This window comes from Loa loa (assembly GCF_000183805.2).
Source record: "Loa loa unplaced genomic scaffold supercont3.2, whole genome shotgun sequence".
NCBI classification, from domain to species: domain Eukaryota; kingdom Metazoa; phylum Nematoda; class Chromadorea; order Rhabditida; family Onchocercidae; genus Loa; species Loa loa.
The window spans coordinates 762658-779785 of record NW_018108182.1 but is presented as its reverse complement, the minus strand read 5'-3'; the positions used below and the strand labels follow the sequence as shown (position 1 = coordinate 779785).

At 33.8% G+C, this 17128-nt stretch overlaps 1 protein-coding gene across 1 annotated transcript in view; it reads left to right on the top strand.

Moving 5' to 3' along the window:
* LOAG_16400 (hypothetical protein) overlaps nucleotides 1-16360 on the top strand; it is a gene marked incomplete at its 5' end in the record, with an annotated part of 21585 nt that extends 5225 nt beyond the window's left edge. The window contains 37 exons of the mRNA XM_020449052.1: nucleotides 724-923; nucleotides 1331-1453; nucleotides 1548-1636; nucleotides 1749-1996; nucleotides 2200-2295; nucleotides 2558-2662; nucleotides 2881-3033; nucleotides 3233-3403; nucleotides 4201-4353; nucleotides 5413-5528; nucleotides 5839-5998; nucleotides 6188-6307; nucleotides 6472-6618; nucleotides 6770-6853; nucleotides 7152-7290; nucleotides 7490-7585; nucleotides 7939-8123; nucleotides 8432-8561; nucleotides 8813-8961; nucleotides 9398-9588; nucleotides 9872-9999; nucleotides 10244-10383; nucleotides 10636-10779; nucleotides 11128-11290; nucleotides 11545-11647; nucleotides 11962-12085; nucleotides 12441-12509; nucleotides 12659-12836; nucleotides 13315-13427; nucleotides 13506-13628; nucleotides 13747-13871; nucleotides 14193-14325; nucleotides 14603-14807; nucleotides 15049-15263; nucleotides 15444-15544; nucleotides 15806-15944; nucleotides 16126-16360. Of these exons, the coding sequence (XP_020307508.1) occupies nucleotides 724-923; nucleotides 1331-1453; nucleotides 1548-1636; nucleotides 1749-1996; nucleotides 2200-2295; nucleotides 2558-2662; nucleotides 2881-3033; nucleotides 3233-3403; nucleotides 4201-4353; nucleotides 5413-5528; nucleotides 5839-5998; nucleotides 6188-6307; nucleotides 6472-6618; nucleotides 6770-6853; nucleotides 7152-7290; nucleotides 7490-7585; nucleotides 7939-8123; nucleotides 8432-8561; nucleotides 8813-8961; nucleotides 9398-9588; nucleotides 9872-9999; nucleotides 10244-10383; nucleotides 10636-10779; nucleotides 11128-11290; nucleotides 11545-11647; nucleotides 11962-12085; nucleotides 12441-12509; nucleotides 12659-12836; nucleotides 13315-13427; nucleotides 13506-13628; nucleotides 13747-13871; nucleotides 14193-14325; nucleotides 14603-14807; nucleotides 15049-15263; nucleotides 15444-15544; nucleotides 15806-15944; nucleotides 16126-16236 (5169 nt within the window). The 3' untranslated portion in view covers nucleotides 16237-16360. The remainder of the gene's footprint in view (nucleotides 1-723; nucleotides 924-1330; nucleotides 1454-1547; nucleotides 1637-1748; nucleotides 1997-2199; nucleotides 2296-2557; nucleotides 2663-2880; nucleotides 3034-3232; nucleotides 3404-4200; nucleotides 4354-5412; nucleotides 5529-5838; nucleotides 5999-6187; nucleotides 6308-6471; nucleotides 6619-6769; nucleotides 6854-7151; nucleotides 7291-7489; nucleotides 7586-7938; nucleotides 8124-8431; nucleotides 8562-8812; nucleotides 8962-9397; nucleotides 9589-9871; nucleotides 10000-10243; nucleotides 10384-10635; nucleotides 10780-11127; nucleotides 11291-11544; nucleotides 11648-11961; nucleotides 12086-12440; nucleotides 12510-12658; nucleotides 12837-13314; nucleotides 13428-13505; nucleotides 13629-13746; nucleotides 13872-14192; nucleotides 14326-14602; nucleotides 14808-15048; nucleotides 15264-15443; nucleotides 15545-15805; nucleotides 15945-16125) is intronic.
* Between the last annotated feature and the right edge of the window lie 768 nt (nucleotides 16361-17128).

Here is a 17128-nt window from a genome sequence, read left to right as displayed (position 1 = left end):
ATCTCTTGTTATTGTTTTGCATCAACTATCAATTTCAGATTGAACCTTTCTTTGTCCGCATGTTTCTGTACGATTGTCGAACTGGTCGTCGATTGTCCGAAGAGTTCCGAATTGATCCGAACAACGACGAGTTAACTGCAACATTAGAAATTGGTGGCCGAGGTGAAGGTGGCAAGAGTTTAGCTGATAAAGCACGCTGGAAGAAGATGGTGTTAATACTCTGTCCCAACGAATACTTGGGGATAAAAACGTTCGAAAGGTTGTCCTCTAGAAATTGGAAAATTACTGGCGATAATTTTTCATTTCTTTAATAAATATTTCATTCTCTATCTCTGTTCTATCTCATTCTCTATCTCTGTTCTATCTCTGTATCTCTGTTCTATCGAACGTTTCATGGCTCATATTTCACTTCTATTTTTCTAGTTGGTGAAGGAATGATGGAAATGATATTGGCATATTTCTCGCTCGTTTCTACTTTAGTTTCAGTTCATCTTTTTGCATTTCTATTGTTTTTTTTTCGTTCTTGTATTGTTTCTTCATATTTGTTTAATTTCTTTTTACTTTACATCCGAGAAGACTGCTCATTTTCACCTCGAAAATTTTGTCATTTCCCTTGACCGTATTACTCTCATCACTTCATTATTAGATCACTTCATTGTCCATCGTAACAACTTATCAATATTATCGACTCTTAGTGTTCAGTTTTTTAAGAGAAAGTTGCAGGTTATATATTCAATTGCCAAACCACATCGTGATATTTACTTGGTTGTTCGTGTTGATCGACTACTTTCGGTCGACACATCAGGAGAAATGTATATGAAAACAACAAATGACCTAAAAGGTGTTGCAAAGTTGCAGAAAGTAATTCAGCAGGCCTGCTCAAAAGCAACGCAGGATAAAATGGCTTTTGCTTGGGCTGCAAGGTCTGTTTTATTATTTGTTGTTAGAAAGTTTGTTGTTTAATCTGTAGATTATGTAAGGTATAACTCTTGTACGTCTCGTGTCGATCCAACTGATCCTTTTCCGTTGTCTTCGTTTTTAGGATCGCCAAATAGCCTATAGATATATATATAAAGACCCCGTAGAGGCATATATAAATGGATCTTTCTATCTGCAGATGTTTTGCTTTTTTTCGTATATCCTTAAACTATCTCATTTCATTTGATTCATCGATCATCCATATCTTCGTAAATGGGAGCAAAAGTGATTTTTTCTAACATCACTGTACGCAGTTGATATTTGATATGAAGATTACTGATGTTATTTTCACTAGAATCATTTTGATATGAGCTATTGCTTTTCTCTTTTTGAGGTAGGTATGATATTTCAGGCCTGTATTTCAAGAAATGTTAGGATGTGGGGCGAAATCGCCAAATGAAATGCAGCTTTATCGTTGTGAAGGAAACAGACTAAGTGACGCTGATTTGCAAAAGATTCTCATTGATTTTGGACGGTTAGTTCTGTTTATACAGTTTGCAACCAGACAGATCTGGAAAGTTTTTAAAAAATTCTCGTAATTTCATTGAATTTGACCATTTTCATTTCAGAGTTGAAAAATCCGGGAAACTGACACAGTTACCAACAGCAACTATCAGTATGAATATTGACTTCTCACCAAAAGCACACGAGCTGTCAAGTCTGTACTTTTTGGTCTTTTTCGACAGAAACAGGAAATGTTTTTGTAATTTTTACATGTTTGAAGTATTTGATGTTTTGCTTTCAGTGTATCTTTTCTATACTTTTTCCAGTGTGTATAAATTCAAGTTTTATGCCTGTTCGTCCGTGGAACGCAGCATCTGATAGTCTTGTACCTGCTTGCTTTGAAGCCCAATCCTTCAACGATTTTGTTAGCGAGCCATACACAAATCTTTTTAATTTACTCTATGTTTATCCATTAACACTCAAGTATGATGGTCAGAAGGCGTTTAATAAAGCACGTAATATCGTGTGTACTGTGCGTTTCATTTCTTCAACCAGAAAAGAAAACATGTCACAAGTACGTTCCACTTTTAGATCTTTTTAAATGAAGTATTAGACAATATTGTATATGCATATGGAAGTAATCAGTTAGAGTGAACATTCGGAAATAAGCATTTCTTTTTAATTTGAAATATTCTAAGTGTACTCGGACTTTTCTAATTAAAGTGTATTATGATCAGTTTGTTTATCTGGTTTCTGAAATCCATGTTTCAACTTTAGGTCATTTACAATCGATTCTCATCACCTACACCATTTGTACACAGCATGCGTTGCTCAGTGCAGTATCATGAACAAAATCCAGTCTTTACCGATGAGGTATTTCTAGCTGCAGATTGCACAACTCCTTGATGATCTGTCAGTAATACATTTTTTTCGCTCGGGTTTACTTATTGGAAACTTAAGCTCACTGAATTTGACATAGTAGGTAATTTTGTGCAAGTTTTTTATCTGTAGTCATCATATACATCTAATACTTTAAAGGAGAATAATGCGGGAGTTTTCATTCTAGTGCACTTTGTCACCTCCTTGGATTCTAAAAATTGTAGGATGTGCTTCTTTTTTTAAATTTTGTTTTCAGATAAAAATTCAGCTTCCAGTTTCACTAGACACCGGCGATCATTTATTATTTTCATTTAGCCATGTATCGGTTGCAGGCACCGCTTCAAACAAATCTCAGAACGAGGTTTCCCTTTTTTTTTTTTTTATTATCACTGCTGAATTATTACTCACTATATAAAGTTGAGGGAAGAAATCTAGAAATTTCATCTTTTATTATTCCTTATTTATTTTACCCCTTTTTTATATGCCTATCATCGAAACTTTTTTAAGGGTGAAGTGGTAGTTGCTCTTAGGCCATTTCTTTCTTGTATCATATGAAATTTTTTTTTCTTGGGATTTTAGAATTCTGATAGTCCTATTGGATATGCATGGCTACCATTGTTAAAGAAAGATCGTTTGATAATCGAACGTGATGATCAAGAATTTTCTTTATCAGTGGCCATCGATTTACCATCCGGCTATGTAAACTACCAGTCATTAGGATTTGGAAAAGGGGCAAGTTATCCTTATATGATGTGATGTTATTTCATTCCGATGGCATTAATGGAGAGCGAATATAGTTCAAATTCTTTCCTGATGTTAATGTTCCCACTCCATTTGTTTCCTCTGCTCATCTGTAATCGAGAGCAGTCCCATTATGTATCAGTTTAATTTATTCCACTTTTTCTTTTTAATCCACTTACTTTCATTACAGCATACTGGACCAGAAATCCGTTGGGTAGATAATGGCAAACAGTTATTCCGTGTACGCCTGCGGCTTGTTTCTTCAGCATTTACAACAGAAAAAAAATTGCAAGCGTTTTTTCAAAGTTGTCAGAGGCTTCAACGTGCAGGTCTTGCTGGCGATGCTTCCTCAAAAACTAAGGTTGGTTTATTATTCTTTTAGATTTAGTTTTACTGTGCCGGGGATAGGGCCGGAAAGAGAAAATAGGGCAAAAAGATTAAGATTGAAGCGAAGAAATAGTATTGAGTATAGAAATTATTTTTGTTAAATGACTATACATAATCTTGTAATCTTTGGCTGGTTTTGCAGTTTACACTTTCGGTAGTCAAGTTTTCTTAATGATAAACACCATATTCTTCGCTTTCCATTTTTCTCATTTGGCAATAATATATTGTCGACGTTGGATTTTCTCACAGTTGACACTCTTCATCTGTGATCTTACATTTTTACTAATACCTGCAACTTATCTTGGGAACTGAAAACCATCAAATGATGTTCATTTTTATTTGTTTTTATTTATATTTAATTTATGTTTTTATTTATTGTTCATTTCTATTTACCATATTTTGCACTGATTTTCTGTTTTATTCAGAAGCATGTTAATATTTGTACGCAGTATGGTTAGGGTTTCGTTCTGACACTTTCGCAGCTATCGAATTCTGATTTTTCTGAAAGTTTTAAAAAAAAAGCTAGTCATTGAAAATCGCAGAGATTGTGGGGTTAACGTTACTGATTTCGATTCTAAGCTTTTTCTGACTTGGTTTTTTAAAGTGATAATCGAATCTCATTTCCTGAGACAATTTGTATTTATTCGATTTAACGAATCATTAGTTTATTCGAACTGACATTTTAATATGTTATTTGGTTTTCAGGGGATATTTCGTTGCCTTGCTTATTTTGGGGTATAAATTTGCTAAAATGGTATTTTACTATTATAGTGGTCCAGTCCGCCGGGTTCAGTTTCGCCAGTTAGCAATACACCGTCGTCACCTCCCTCACTAGTGGTGTCGCATTCTTGTTCACCACCTATCGAAAATCGTGGAATCTCGGAGGAAGAGAAATTTTGGCATTATGTAGTACGAAAAATCGAGGTGAGGCTTAGTTCATACAGTTTTGTCGCAAAATTACGGATGCATAACCGTGGTTTATAGCCTGAACAACTGTGCCAGATGTGCGACGGTATTTTAGTGAAATTGGAGTTATTACTTTAATTATTGGAAAATCCTGATTAGTACTCGGAATTTTATTGCTTATTTGTAGCTTTCATTAAAAAATGTATGTGTAGCTGATATAAGTGTTTTTTATTCATCAAAGAGCATTTCTATGTTTCGTGATGGATTGATCAATATCTTTCATCACTTTCTGTGTTTAATTTCTTTGTCTTCTCAATATATGCATTTATTTATACTTTATACTCTAACACGGTTCACCGCATACAACGAATGGCTTCTTTTTTGATATTCAGTGAATTTGCTTTTTCTGTTTCCGCTTTATAATATAATAAATTAACAGTGGGTCAGCTAGATCAACTTAAGAATGTTTTAGCAGCAGGCATGGGTTTTATTGGTGAGCTATGAATACACCATTGTCCCATGTGCGTGTTTTACCGTCGAGAGAAATGCATGTTTACAAAAACCTATCGTGACATTTGCAGTAGGGCGGAACAACTTGCTATTAATAAACAAAGCCTTCATTTTTAAATAGCACTGTCAAATTTTTCGAATAGTAAGGTCTTCCGGATGTTTTATTTTCTTTGAGGTAATATAGAATAAATGTATGATGAAGTAACTCTTCTAGTTACCATAATTATCTAGTTATCACACTTTTAATTTTCATACTTCTAGTTACCATACAGTTGTCATGCTGTTGGTTGATTTCCTACTTTTATTTTCTTATAGAGATTTCAAAAATTTTTCATTTACAAGAATACAAACATAGTGAGCAAGACCACGATTGCTACTACGGCGTTCACATGTTTTGCAAAAACTTAGCTCTTTCTATTTCGAGAATTTTGATAAACAGAAAGCACAAAGGGTAGGCAGTATTAAAACAAAATAATTTGAAATTTATTTTTAATGTCAGGTAAAAATAATAGAAAATACTCAAGACAACATAGATGCATGATTTTTATTACTTTACCCAATTTATAGGATCTGTTGGAAGTCGAAATTGATAAAATTATTCCATTCTTGCCAGTAATCTTGAATCGGTTATTCAGATTGTTGCCATGTTCGTCATCCGATGAAATGGCTGTGAGTACTCTGGGGTTTGTTCTTCAAATGTTTTCGCCCTAGGAATAACTAGAAAGGATTGCACCGCTGTTTGTGGGTAGTACATGCTACTTTTTGTATGCTGCTATTCTGAAAAGCGAGCAACAGTCCCAATGTATAGTTACAATCCCAACCATTTAGCCAGTAGTTGGTGAAGTCCAATTTTTTTTTCTCTCAAGTACAATTTGATTTTTCGAGAATATTAAGAATGATTGATTCTTTTGACAAATTAATTTTCCAGAGAGGTTCACGAAGTTGACAAGGTAATATTGATTTTGTGCATGATTTACTAATTGCCTTTTATAGTACGCTGATTGGCATTACTGATAAAATTGCCGCAGCAGGTCAAAATCATCTTTTGCGTACATTTGTCATTTATTATTATCAATCAGCAGCAGTGAAAAGCAAATCAGACCCTGAGGATGAAACTGTGCATTCAGCCTTATGCAAGCACATTACTTCGCATGTAAATTCCAGCATCATTTTTTGAATTTTTTTTTAAAATTTTTCTGTATCAAATTATTTGTTCCCGAATAATTTGTTTTATGATTTACTGTTTAAGTAAAGCTCCGCCTCGTTCATAGATTATTTCTACGCTAAGCACTGTTAGAGGTTCCCAGTTTTTTTATGAAGCTTTTAAAAGGTGCTTTTTTAGATCAATTACATTCAGACAGATAATGGCTCACTTGCCTTAACATTCCGGCAACTTTGGTTCCTTTTGGTTGTTGCTGCGAAGAGTATGGCATTATGGTTGCTTGATGTTGGTTTATATAAGGTTTGATTCTTTTAATAAGTATAAACGTGTTAATTTGTTCAGAAGAAAAGCTTATATAAACCAACCATAATAGCAGTACAACCATTTTTATTATAGTTTTTATTAAAATTTTTAATCGTTAATCGTTAAATCGTTAAATCGTTAATCATTTAACGATATTTTAGATGCCAAGAGAAAATCGTTTCTCACGGGAATTGCTGTTTAGAATTGAACATTTAATTGATAAGGTTGTACTGCTTATCATTGCAAAACATCGGGATATTCCTCAGGAGTGTCAACTGGCAAATTCAGCTGTCGCGTATTTCTTGAGGGTAACAATTTAACGGATATTCAGTTAATGAATTTTTTTCAAATAATAACAATTATCGAAGGACGTTATTTGAATGGTTGACAATTCTTGTATGTTGTTCAAGTTATGAGCTTGTTAATTAAAATAATTTTTATAAGCTGAAAGAATTTCAGTATTGCTTGAGTTTTATGAATCGTGGTTCTGTGTTTTCCTGGATACATCGCACCGTTGGAAGTATGGATGAAAGTTGCTCAAGGGTGCGCTTATTTTTCAAATCAGTTAAACAATTTTATAGTTTGGACACATCGTACGATATAAGGAATATGAAAGATCCCGTCTTATTTTAGCCAGCGATGAGCTTAGGCCTTTTAGGACAAATGTCATCGCGTGCATATGTCAAATTTCGTTTTTCTACTGCATGTGCTTTCTACTGCACTATCGGATTAAATAAGTTTATTTGGTCCTCTTTCATACAGTTATCTGAACCAGTTGAGAATTACCACACAATTTGTTGAACTCAGGACTTCGAAAAATGTGTGCTAGCACTGTTTGCAGACTATGCTTGATTATAAACTGGAATTTTTGCACATAATTAGCAGTCATGAACACTGGATTCCACTATGCTTGCCGCTGATGTGCGACATTTCCGGAAATATCTTCAGGAAGAATAGTACGCCAAGTACAGAGAGCATATGTAAGTGTCTTCTTAGCATATTGAGGTGTTAGTTTAGCAGGAAACATTTTTCCTTTCCTATAACTGATGTATTTTGTTGTGTTTCCACACATATGATATAAAAGACACGTATAAAAGCAAACTCATCCAGACATACTGCTTATCCCTCATGAAACTGGAGGGAAAGGAACACCTTATTTATTAGTTATATTATTTATAGTCACGAACTCTAATACCAGCAGTCTGTTTACCAATTTATTTTCGAAATTTTTTTCGCCTCCGATAAACAATGGCAGTGGGAATGAATACAGCTGCTGTAAGTTGTTTTTCAGAATTTTTTTGCTCTACCGAATGATTCTTATGTTTTTCTTCATATTATTAACGGCCACAGCCTAGCTATTAGGTGATTTGAATAGGATAATTTGGTATTTAACAGTATAAGGTAAGAAAATGTAGTTTATTTAATTGCTTAATAATTGGAAAATATATAATGATATTGAAAAATGGTCCGAATCATATTTTTATTTGAAATTATGGTTCAAAATTTACTAAAAGTGGAAGTCAAGGTTTTGAATTTATTAAAGTGTCGTTGACTTTTCACTGCAGACAATTTTTGAGTATTTTTGCGCGTGAAGATTTGGAATATATTCTCTTAAAATTAATTTGCAGACAGCAGATGTTCGGAGGAATTTATCTTGTCCGCCCCATATTGTAGACATCACTTTCCAGTTGGCTTGCTATATCAAGAACTGAATGCATCACTTCGTGAACCGCGTGATTATCGACGGAGAGTAGTTGCGCTGTTGAGGAACTTGTTTGCAAAGCATGCTAGTGATAAACGATATATGGACACTGTAAGTAAATTATTGTACATACTTTGGATCAACTTTCTTTATTTTTTCTCCTTATAGTTTCACCTTAACATAAAAAGGAAATGGAGAAATATACCAGTTAATTTCACATTCAAAACTGTCATCAAGTCTTACTGAATGACAAACAGTCCGAGACAAAATAAATTGTCCTGAAATACACACTAAGAAGTACTCATTCATATAGTCAAGCAAAAACGATTAAAATTTCGAGTACTTTTTAAAAAAAACTTGATTTTCAGAAGGTTGAGCGGAGTCAAATAAAATCCTAAACAGCATTGTATTTTTTTCAGAGTGCTCAAAGTTGTATTGCTATATTGTATTCTCCACTGATCAGTTTAGTACTTGATAATATAGCAGAATTTGAATCAGCTGCTAAAACAGATTCACAGAGTCTGTCACCCACCGGTCTAACTGCTACTGGTAGAATATATTTTAAACCTTTGTTTATCTTTTTCAAACTCTTTTATCTTCTGAAAATAGAAATATAATAATTTAATTTTCAGTTTTCGTGAAAATTGATTTGACTTGAAAATTGGTTTGACTTTCTATGGATTTCTTTTTTCCATTATAGTTATTCTTAGCCTTATCTTAAAATGGACATTTATTGTTTTTATTTCAAACTTCACTGTGATTTGCACACCCTCATCCGTCTACTCGGTCTTCATCTTTAGGTCGATCGTTATCCTTGCCATCGCATGGAGTTTTGTCTAGAATGGGATGTTCTTCGAAAAGTGTTTCCTCGCATCAGTCTTATGTAGAAAAAGTCAGTTCTCTTTCATCTGTACCTTGTATTGCCGGTTTAATGGAAAAGCTGGATCGAGTATGTTCCCTTCTGTTTTTTCTTGCTTATTACAGTGGTTAGCGTTTTAAATATTTTTGGCTTAGATTCCAAAATTTGCTGAAAAAAGAAAGTTAATTCGATTAATAAAATAAACGATGGACCGTTAAATTTTTCTTCTTAGTGAATTATCCAGGTCTAAATAAATTTTTGGTAGGTATCATAACTACTAGTAAATATCTAAATGAAAGAGATAAAGGATTTCTGTTCTTCATATTTCTTTTCTATTTTGTTGCTTTTTTTATTCTTTTTGTTGGACGAACATGTATGTATTAAATATTGCATACAGCAAAAAATGCTTTGTGCTTGCCGAAGTTTAAGTTATGTCCAAATCTGCACTTTCTTTACCAATACTCACTGTGCTATAAACTAGCATGAAGGATAATTTCTCAACAGATCAACTCTTTCAATTTTCCAGGGTGAATCACGAGATTTGATGTTGTGCACTCTTTATTTATTACATTTCCTGCCCCGTAAAATTTTGGCTGCAATGGTATCTCGTTATGAATCAAGTGGTTCGTTGAATAGTTTCATCTCTTTGTTACGTATTGCTCTCGATTTCTTCAGATATTACGGCAGAAATTACACTATGCAGCGGACATCTAATAAGTAAATCCTCATATGTTTTTTGCAAAAAATCAAAGACCCTACTTTCTATTAGCTTATTGGTGATTTTGCTCAAGTGATTTGCTTATTTATTCATCTTTAAGTTCTGCTGTTTTACTGGTCCTTCAATGCTACTTGTTATATTGTATTTGATTAGAAAATGAAAAAAATTTCTCTTTGGAAAAGAGGACACATCTGTAGGCACATCTTTTTCGATTACTGGTGCATTCAAAAATCTATATATTTAATTTGAGAACTGGTTGGATAAATAAAAGGATTTTTGCAGAATACGAGGTACGCGAAGAACGCTGGTAATTCTGCCGCATTCTAGCTCATCCGCTGGAACAGGTACTAATTCGACGACAGTAGATAGCCACACGTCAATATCGAGCGGCTTCGGTTCCCTCGGAACAGGTTTTCCTTTCATTTCAATTTAGTTTTATTTTGTGCATTTGTTTATCAGTTAACAGATTCTTAATTTTTATAGTTCGACAATATTAAAATATTGTTTCCCAAGGCCAAGCTAGAGTGTTTCCAATATTTGTCTCTCGATTTCATGGGTCTTCTGTCATCTGCATTGCACTACACATAATGGGTGATGTTACTAGAACAAGATTGGGAAATTTCGACGTAAACTCAGCTTTTTCATTTGTTTCAGATTCCTTATCAGCAAAGCCATGCATTGAAACAGACGTAGAGGATGCAACTCCATTTAGCGTCTTGCAAGAGTCTAATTTGACTCAAGAGATAGCTTTGATTGTTTTAGAAACTGTACAAGTTTTAGCTCAACATGTTTCGGTAAGCTTTTTTCGAGTATTTAATTGTGATTATCAAAATATTTTTGTATGCGGGATTTTTAAATAAGGAACTTCCTTGTTGATATTTCACTGTAACTTATAGAAGGAATATGTTCTGCAGACAAATGAAGTGTTAACGGAAGTGAAAATGTATTGTTGTGGTCCTAGATTTAACAACTTTTTTCACCGCTAACTGAGGGAAGAATGCAAAAGTTTTTTCTACAGTGTTTTTTGAAATAATCACTCATTGAAGAGTGCCATTAAAAATTCGACGAGCCCCGAAGGAACTAAAAGTTTTTACCAATTGCTCCGTCTCTTACTTTCACTGCTGGATGATTATTGGCCAGAAGCTGTTCGACATCACGCCCTCGGTGCGCTTGCTGTTTTTGTTGGTTTGGTAAGTTCTCATCTGGTTGTTAATGATTGACGTTATGGTCTGCGGAATTTATCAGTTTCTTCAACATAAAAAATTGATTTAAAAATCACTGAAATCATCTTTGTGATCGTTATGTATTTTATGTTCTGCTTGAATTGTCTATTAAAGAGCCTAGATGCATTCTTGCTAGTCATAATTGTGGAAAATTAAAATCGGAATGCATTTTTACCTTGCAATATGTCGCAGTCCAAAGCCTGGAAAGTTTTGTATAGCTATAATTGAGTATTTATCAGAAGGCAATAACATTAAAGTAAATGCTTGTTAATATGTTAAGTTCAAAATGAAAAATAAATAAATTTGATGTTACAGTTCCGCATCCAACTTTTCCAAAGTGGTCCTTTAGATGGCTTAGCTCTATTGATCGAATTACTTTTGCTCCAAATGAACAGTCGACTCCCGAAAATACAAAGTGCCGCTGCAGCATTGTTACATCTCATTCTTAGAAATGGTTACGACTGCAGCTCGAAAACAGGTTCTTTCCATATACCTCATCGCAAATCTGCCTTAAAAGTATTGAGTCTTGTTGAAGGTTTAATTTCAAAATTATTTTTTAAATCATCTTGAGGCATCTTGACTCCTGCTATGTGACTGTCAACATTTAAATTGGCAACAACGTTAGTTCCCTCCTTTTTAATTCGATTGTTAGTGGTTGGACTGTCAGCGAGTACTTAGCAACGATTTATGCAACACTTCAAAATTCACGCGATAATTTTATAAATGTTACAGTACGCTTTCCTATAGCCAATTTAAATGCAACAAAATCCCCGAAAATCTCCGATGTGCAGAGGCTTGGTCGACCTGGTTCTCAAACTGGCGTCGCATTAGCAAGGTTGGCACATTGTCTATTGGATGTATTAGTGATAAAAATATATGTAATTCAGGTCAGCTGGGTGAAACATTGAACACTTAAAGCTGTCAGTGTATTTTTCCGAACTATTAAGAAAACTTAGGTTTTAAACAAAGTGTTTAGCAGTTGTAATAGCATCATTGTTTCAGACGAATTTTTTGGCATTTCAATTGTATGGAATTATAATTTAGTCATTGCTTATGATTCAAATTTGAAATATGTTCAAATACTTATAAGTCGTTGAGACAAATGTCAGGTTTTGGAGTTTGGATGACACTTTGAAAATTTTATTTCAGACTACTTGGAAGAAAAGTTCCTCTTACGAGTAGAAGCCGTTTCGAACGCGGATTGGAAATTTTGGAAATATTAGTGAAACCTTTGTCTGGAACCAGACCAACATATTTTGAACGAGCAGTAGAAGTAAAAATAAACTTGACAAAAACATTTTTTTAACTTGACTTCGAATTTAGAGCTTTGTTGAAATAAAATGAAAAAAGCAATATAATTCACTTTTACCCGAGGAGTTTTATTGAATTTTTCCGTCAAGTTTGTTTTATTTTACTGTAAAATTTGAACTTTGTTTTTGTCCCAAGTTTTAGTATTTTCCAATAGGAATTCTAATCCACGTCCAAAAAGAACCGGAAAAATTTACATTTTTATTTTTTTCGCATCTGATTTTGATTCTCTGATTTGTCATTTTAAAGAAATAAAATAATTTCACGTGTTCAGTACTGCTGATTCTATTGCTTTTTAAAATATTTTTTGTTTCTTTTAGGAGTTAATTCAGCAATTACGAGGTGTCCTTTCGGCAACTGGTGCTCTTACGAAAGCTGTTGATGATCCTGTATTTTTTTGATTTCATTAAAACTCTGTCTAAGAATCCAAAATGAAATTAAACAGTAAAGCACATTTTTACATTCACTGATTCATTAAAATATTTTTCTCTTTCCATAAATTTGGAATATTTCATAGTTACTTTTTTTTTTTTTGCAGATTCGATTAGCAGATTTACATGTACAGTTGGCTGATAGCTATCGAGGGTCGGCAGCGTTGAGAAGTGCCTGGTTTGAGACGCTTGCTGAAACGCATATTCGTGAGCGTTGGTTTTCCGAAGCAGCTGTTTGTGAAGCTCATGTCATTGCCATCATTGGTCGGGAACTTGTCATCAATGGTTTGTATAATTTTTGTGCATTATTTTTTTAAGATAGGGAGACTTCTGATAGTCCATTGAAATTGTTCAAATTATCAAACTTATGGAGCGACGAAGTAATTTTCCTAGTTTTTCCCTGTTCATCCACAATTGAAATGTTGTCTTTAATATCCCACAATTTTTTTCCGATCCATAAGATCCATTTTTTCATTTTTTTTCTATTTTTTTTCCGATCATTCAGTTTGACATCTTCCCTATTCACGTACAATTGTTTTTTATTTCTGATGATTCTTTTTTTTGGAAGTAGTCTTCAAAAAAAAGTGGATGATCATTCCGTTATCATGTAGCGTGCACTTTGGCATATGACTGTATACAATTTGAAAGTTCAAAATTTTTGATCTTTGTGATCCTCGAATTAAATATCTAAACAAGAGTGTTCAGATATTTACTTCAAAAAACTGAATGCATATATTTCATCTAATAGATTTGATGAAATCAGGATATGCAAAAATCGACTGGGATTTACTAGCTTGCATCAACGATACGATAGCCAAGGAGGAAATTGTAAATGATACAGATTCAGAAATTATACAGCAAGCAGGATTCAATTTGGTAAGTTCATGGGGTTTTTGAGTAGTCCGGTGGAGACAGAGACGGGAATCTTTCATTTTCTTGATCAATGATTTGCAGGATACTTTCACTGCAAAAGTAGAAAAGTTAGTTCAAACATTAATCATGGCTGAAAGATATGAAGCAGTGGGACCGGTTTGTCGTTTAGCGATTCCAATATATGAACAGCAAAAAAATTATCGGGTAAGTTCTTTTTCTTGCACAGGAAAATCCCAATTTAATCTTTATATTTTATATATTTCATTTTTATATTTTCAATATTTCATTTTTTTTGAGGAACCGAAAATTTTTTTCCTGTTAGGCATTGGTTAGCATATACGCTGAGTTGCAACAAGCATTCACCTTAGCGGATCAAATGAAAGTCAGTGGTAAACGGCATCTTGGAACATATTTTAAAATACTCTTCTATGGACCTAAACATTTTGGGTACGACTTCAGTATATTTATTACTTAGAGTCATTTCCATTTCTTTGAGAGTCGTTATTTGTCAGTACTGAAGTTGCTTACAATTTCAGACTGAGGTTGTTCTCCACATGTATAGTGAAATGAGCTCAGTCTCTACAGTTCTCCCACCTTTCCAACTCTGCGTACTGTTTTATTTAAACTGTAAACTTCCTTGTGACTTGAACTTGAACATGAACATGAACTTGAATATTCGAACTTTCTTGAAAACAGCTTGAAAGTGTTGTGTAGGTTCACTTTGATACTATTATATATTTATTTAAGTATACTGATCCCAATTTTTAGAGACCAACATAGTACTGAATGGGTTTATCGTGAAGTAGGTCATACCTCTTTGGCAGAAGCTTGTGAGCGCATGACAGATGCATGCCGTTGTGTTCTTGGTCATGACCGAATACAAATTATCACAGGAAGAGAGGTGCAAATTTCCGTCTCTTTTTCCAGATATTACTTCGTTGAAATTGATTGCGGGTTTTTTTGCCATATATAAAAATCCTACATTTTAAATGATATAAATCATAAAGTATACAATTTACATAATTTTCGGCGACATTTCTATTGGACAATTGCCCAATAATTGCTGGTATTGTCATTTACTTTGATCTGAAATATGATATAATTCTCCCTACATTTCTGCATCTGCGTTGCAATCTCATTTCAAAAAGCAATAAGTACGAATAAATAATTTCATACAGATTGATGAAACCAAATTAGAAGAATCGATAGCATATGTCCAGATGATGCATGTCGAACCGTGCATGAAAGGCTATGATGCTAGCAGTTATGAGGCTCATACAAACATACGAGATTTCTTTTATGAAGTATCGGTAATTGATGAAAAAGTAGCTGTCGGTGCACCACAAGTCGCTCGACAAGCACTTAAACGTATTTTTATCACAGGTAAAAATTTTTTTTTTTCTTCTGCATCTATGGAATTTATAAAATTTCAATTTATACACTTGTATCCATTCTGTAGAATTTAAGCCTCATCTTTTATCCATTCTGTAGAATTTAAGCCTCATTTGCTTGTCATACTGCTTCGAAAATATGTCTTACATGGGACAGGAGGAAGGAGCGAATTAGCTTTCTCATTGTTATGCTTTTTTTTTCTTCAGTTTGTCAAAAAATTGCAAATTTTTAGTAGAAGATAGTTTCCCGAATACACGACGCCGTGCACGTGTCGTGAATCAATCCGAAACATTCTTGTCGCCATTGGAATTAGCATGTGACAAACTTATTTTCAAATCAAAACAATTACGGCGAATATTAGACGCAGCTTCTGCTACTGGTGAGCCAACGAGGCGTTTGGATGTCAAAGGATTGCAATTGCTATTACAAGGCGCTGTGCAACCTACTGTTAGCTTTTGTTCATTCTTATTTGTTCATAGTGAGAGGTGAAGAGTTTTCCATATCTTCAGAAATTGAACATTGTTTTTTTGAAAGGATTTTGGAGGAGTTTTGTGAATTCCATTGCTTAGTTTAAATTTCTGAGTTTAAACTTTTTATTTATTGCTTAGATACGGAATTTATCTGCAGGTGAATGTTGGTCCTCTTGCTTATGCAGAAGCATTTACAACACCAACGCAGAAAATTCTTTATGGTCCTAGTGGTACTGAAAAATTGGCAGATGCGTTCAGGTACTGCAAAATTTCTCAAGAGAGCAAAATTGTTAGAAGTTTGCAAGAAAATAGGTTTGGGTAAAATAGTGTAATTTAATGTTATAGGCTTTCATATTTTAATGCACGCTGTCGGTAGCTCTTGACAGTTTTGTTTTTGTGTCTGCCTGTAGTAAGACATGGCTGAAGGTTTGCAATGAAAATATAAACCTTTCGAATTGAGCAAATGGAAATCTGATTCTCAAATGGATCTTATGAAACTAAGAATGTTTTATTTTGCAGGTGTCTTGTATCAGTTTGCGCGGAGGCTTTAGAAGCAAATGAAGCAGCCATTGGTGATGATCAAGTTGAATACCATAGCATGCTGAAGAATGCATTTGCAGCAATGATGGAAAGGCTTAACGGCTATTTCGGAGATATTGTGTGTTTTTTATAAATTTAATTTCGAAATTTAGTGAACTCCAAAAATTATTCTGAATGCATAATGAAAAGCTTTGGAATTTCTTTCTAGAATTTTCTAAATTCTATTTTTTTCTAATTGGCAAAACTTCAAGACACTATAATTCGTAATTCCTGTAAGCTTTCACAGAATTATTTTGCAGGTTTCGTTAGACGGTGATAAAGCTGACAAGATATCCACATCATCTCCGGATGAAATCACTTCGAGGAACTCTGTGCATATCCTGGACTCCATCGGCGGAATTAGTAGTTAAAGTTTATTAGTTGTGCGAATCGTTCTCATCGCTACTGTTTCCTTCTTTCCCTGTGAACTAGTGGTTACCTGTGATATTTCGACTTCTCCCACAGATTCCGTTATGGTTACTTATTAATTAGAACTTAGTTTCCTTTCTTTTTTTTGGGATTTTCTAAAATTTCTCGAAACAATGAAACAGTGGAAAATCTCATGACCGCTTAAAACATCGATTTAAGGTTCATAAAATTTATAGTTCTCAGATGGCTTGTTGAATATCCATTTATTAATGTTCATATGTATATCTGATGTTTCTATGGGTACAAAATCACTTGTAAATTATCCTTTCCGTCTTCTTTTTTTTGTGTGAACAAACATAACACCCCACGAACGACTGGTCATCTTTTTTTTTCCTTACAACTTCGTAAAGTCTACCTTATTCCTGGATTTCGAAAGCGTAATAACATTTTGTCGTTAATCCAATTCACATTTTCCTTGAACTTCGATTTTTTCTTTTCTTGAGTGAACTAATAAGTCATTTGCAATTTTTGCTCTGAATGGTGTTATTTAGCTACTAATTTCCATTGGACAACATTCATTGTAATAGTATATACTTTTTGGAATTGTAAATAAGAATGCATTTCACATGATGATATTTCATGTATTTTTGTGAGCTTTGTCTTCTTTTTGCCATTGAGATTGTTCAAACTTTCAAGATTTGCCATTTTTTTTTCTCCAAAACCATTTGCTCATGCCTATTCAATTCTGCAGTGATTCCTTTCCATTCAGGTAGCAATGAATACATTTACTGTTAAAAACAATAGTAAAGTAAAGCTTTCTGAGAAAAAAAAATGTTTCCTGCAAACAATGGTGATCGAAAAAGGTGCTTTGAGCTTACTAATTTATGGATCCAT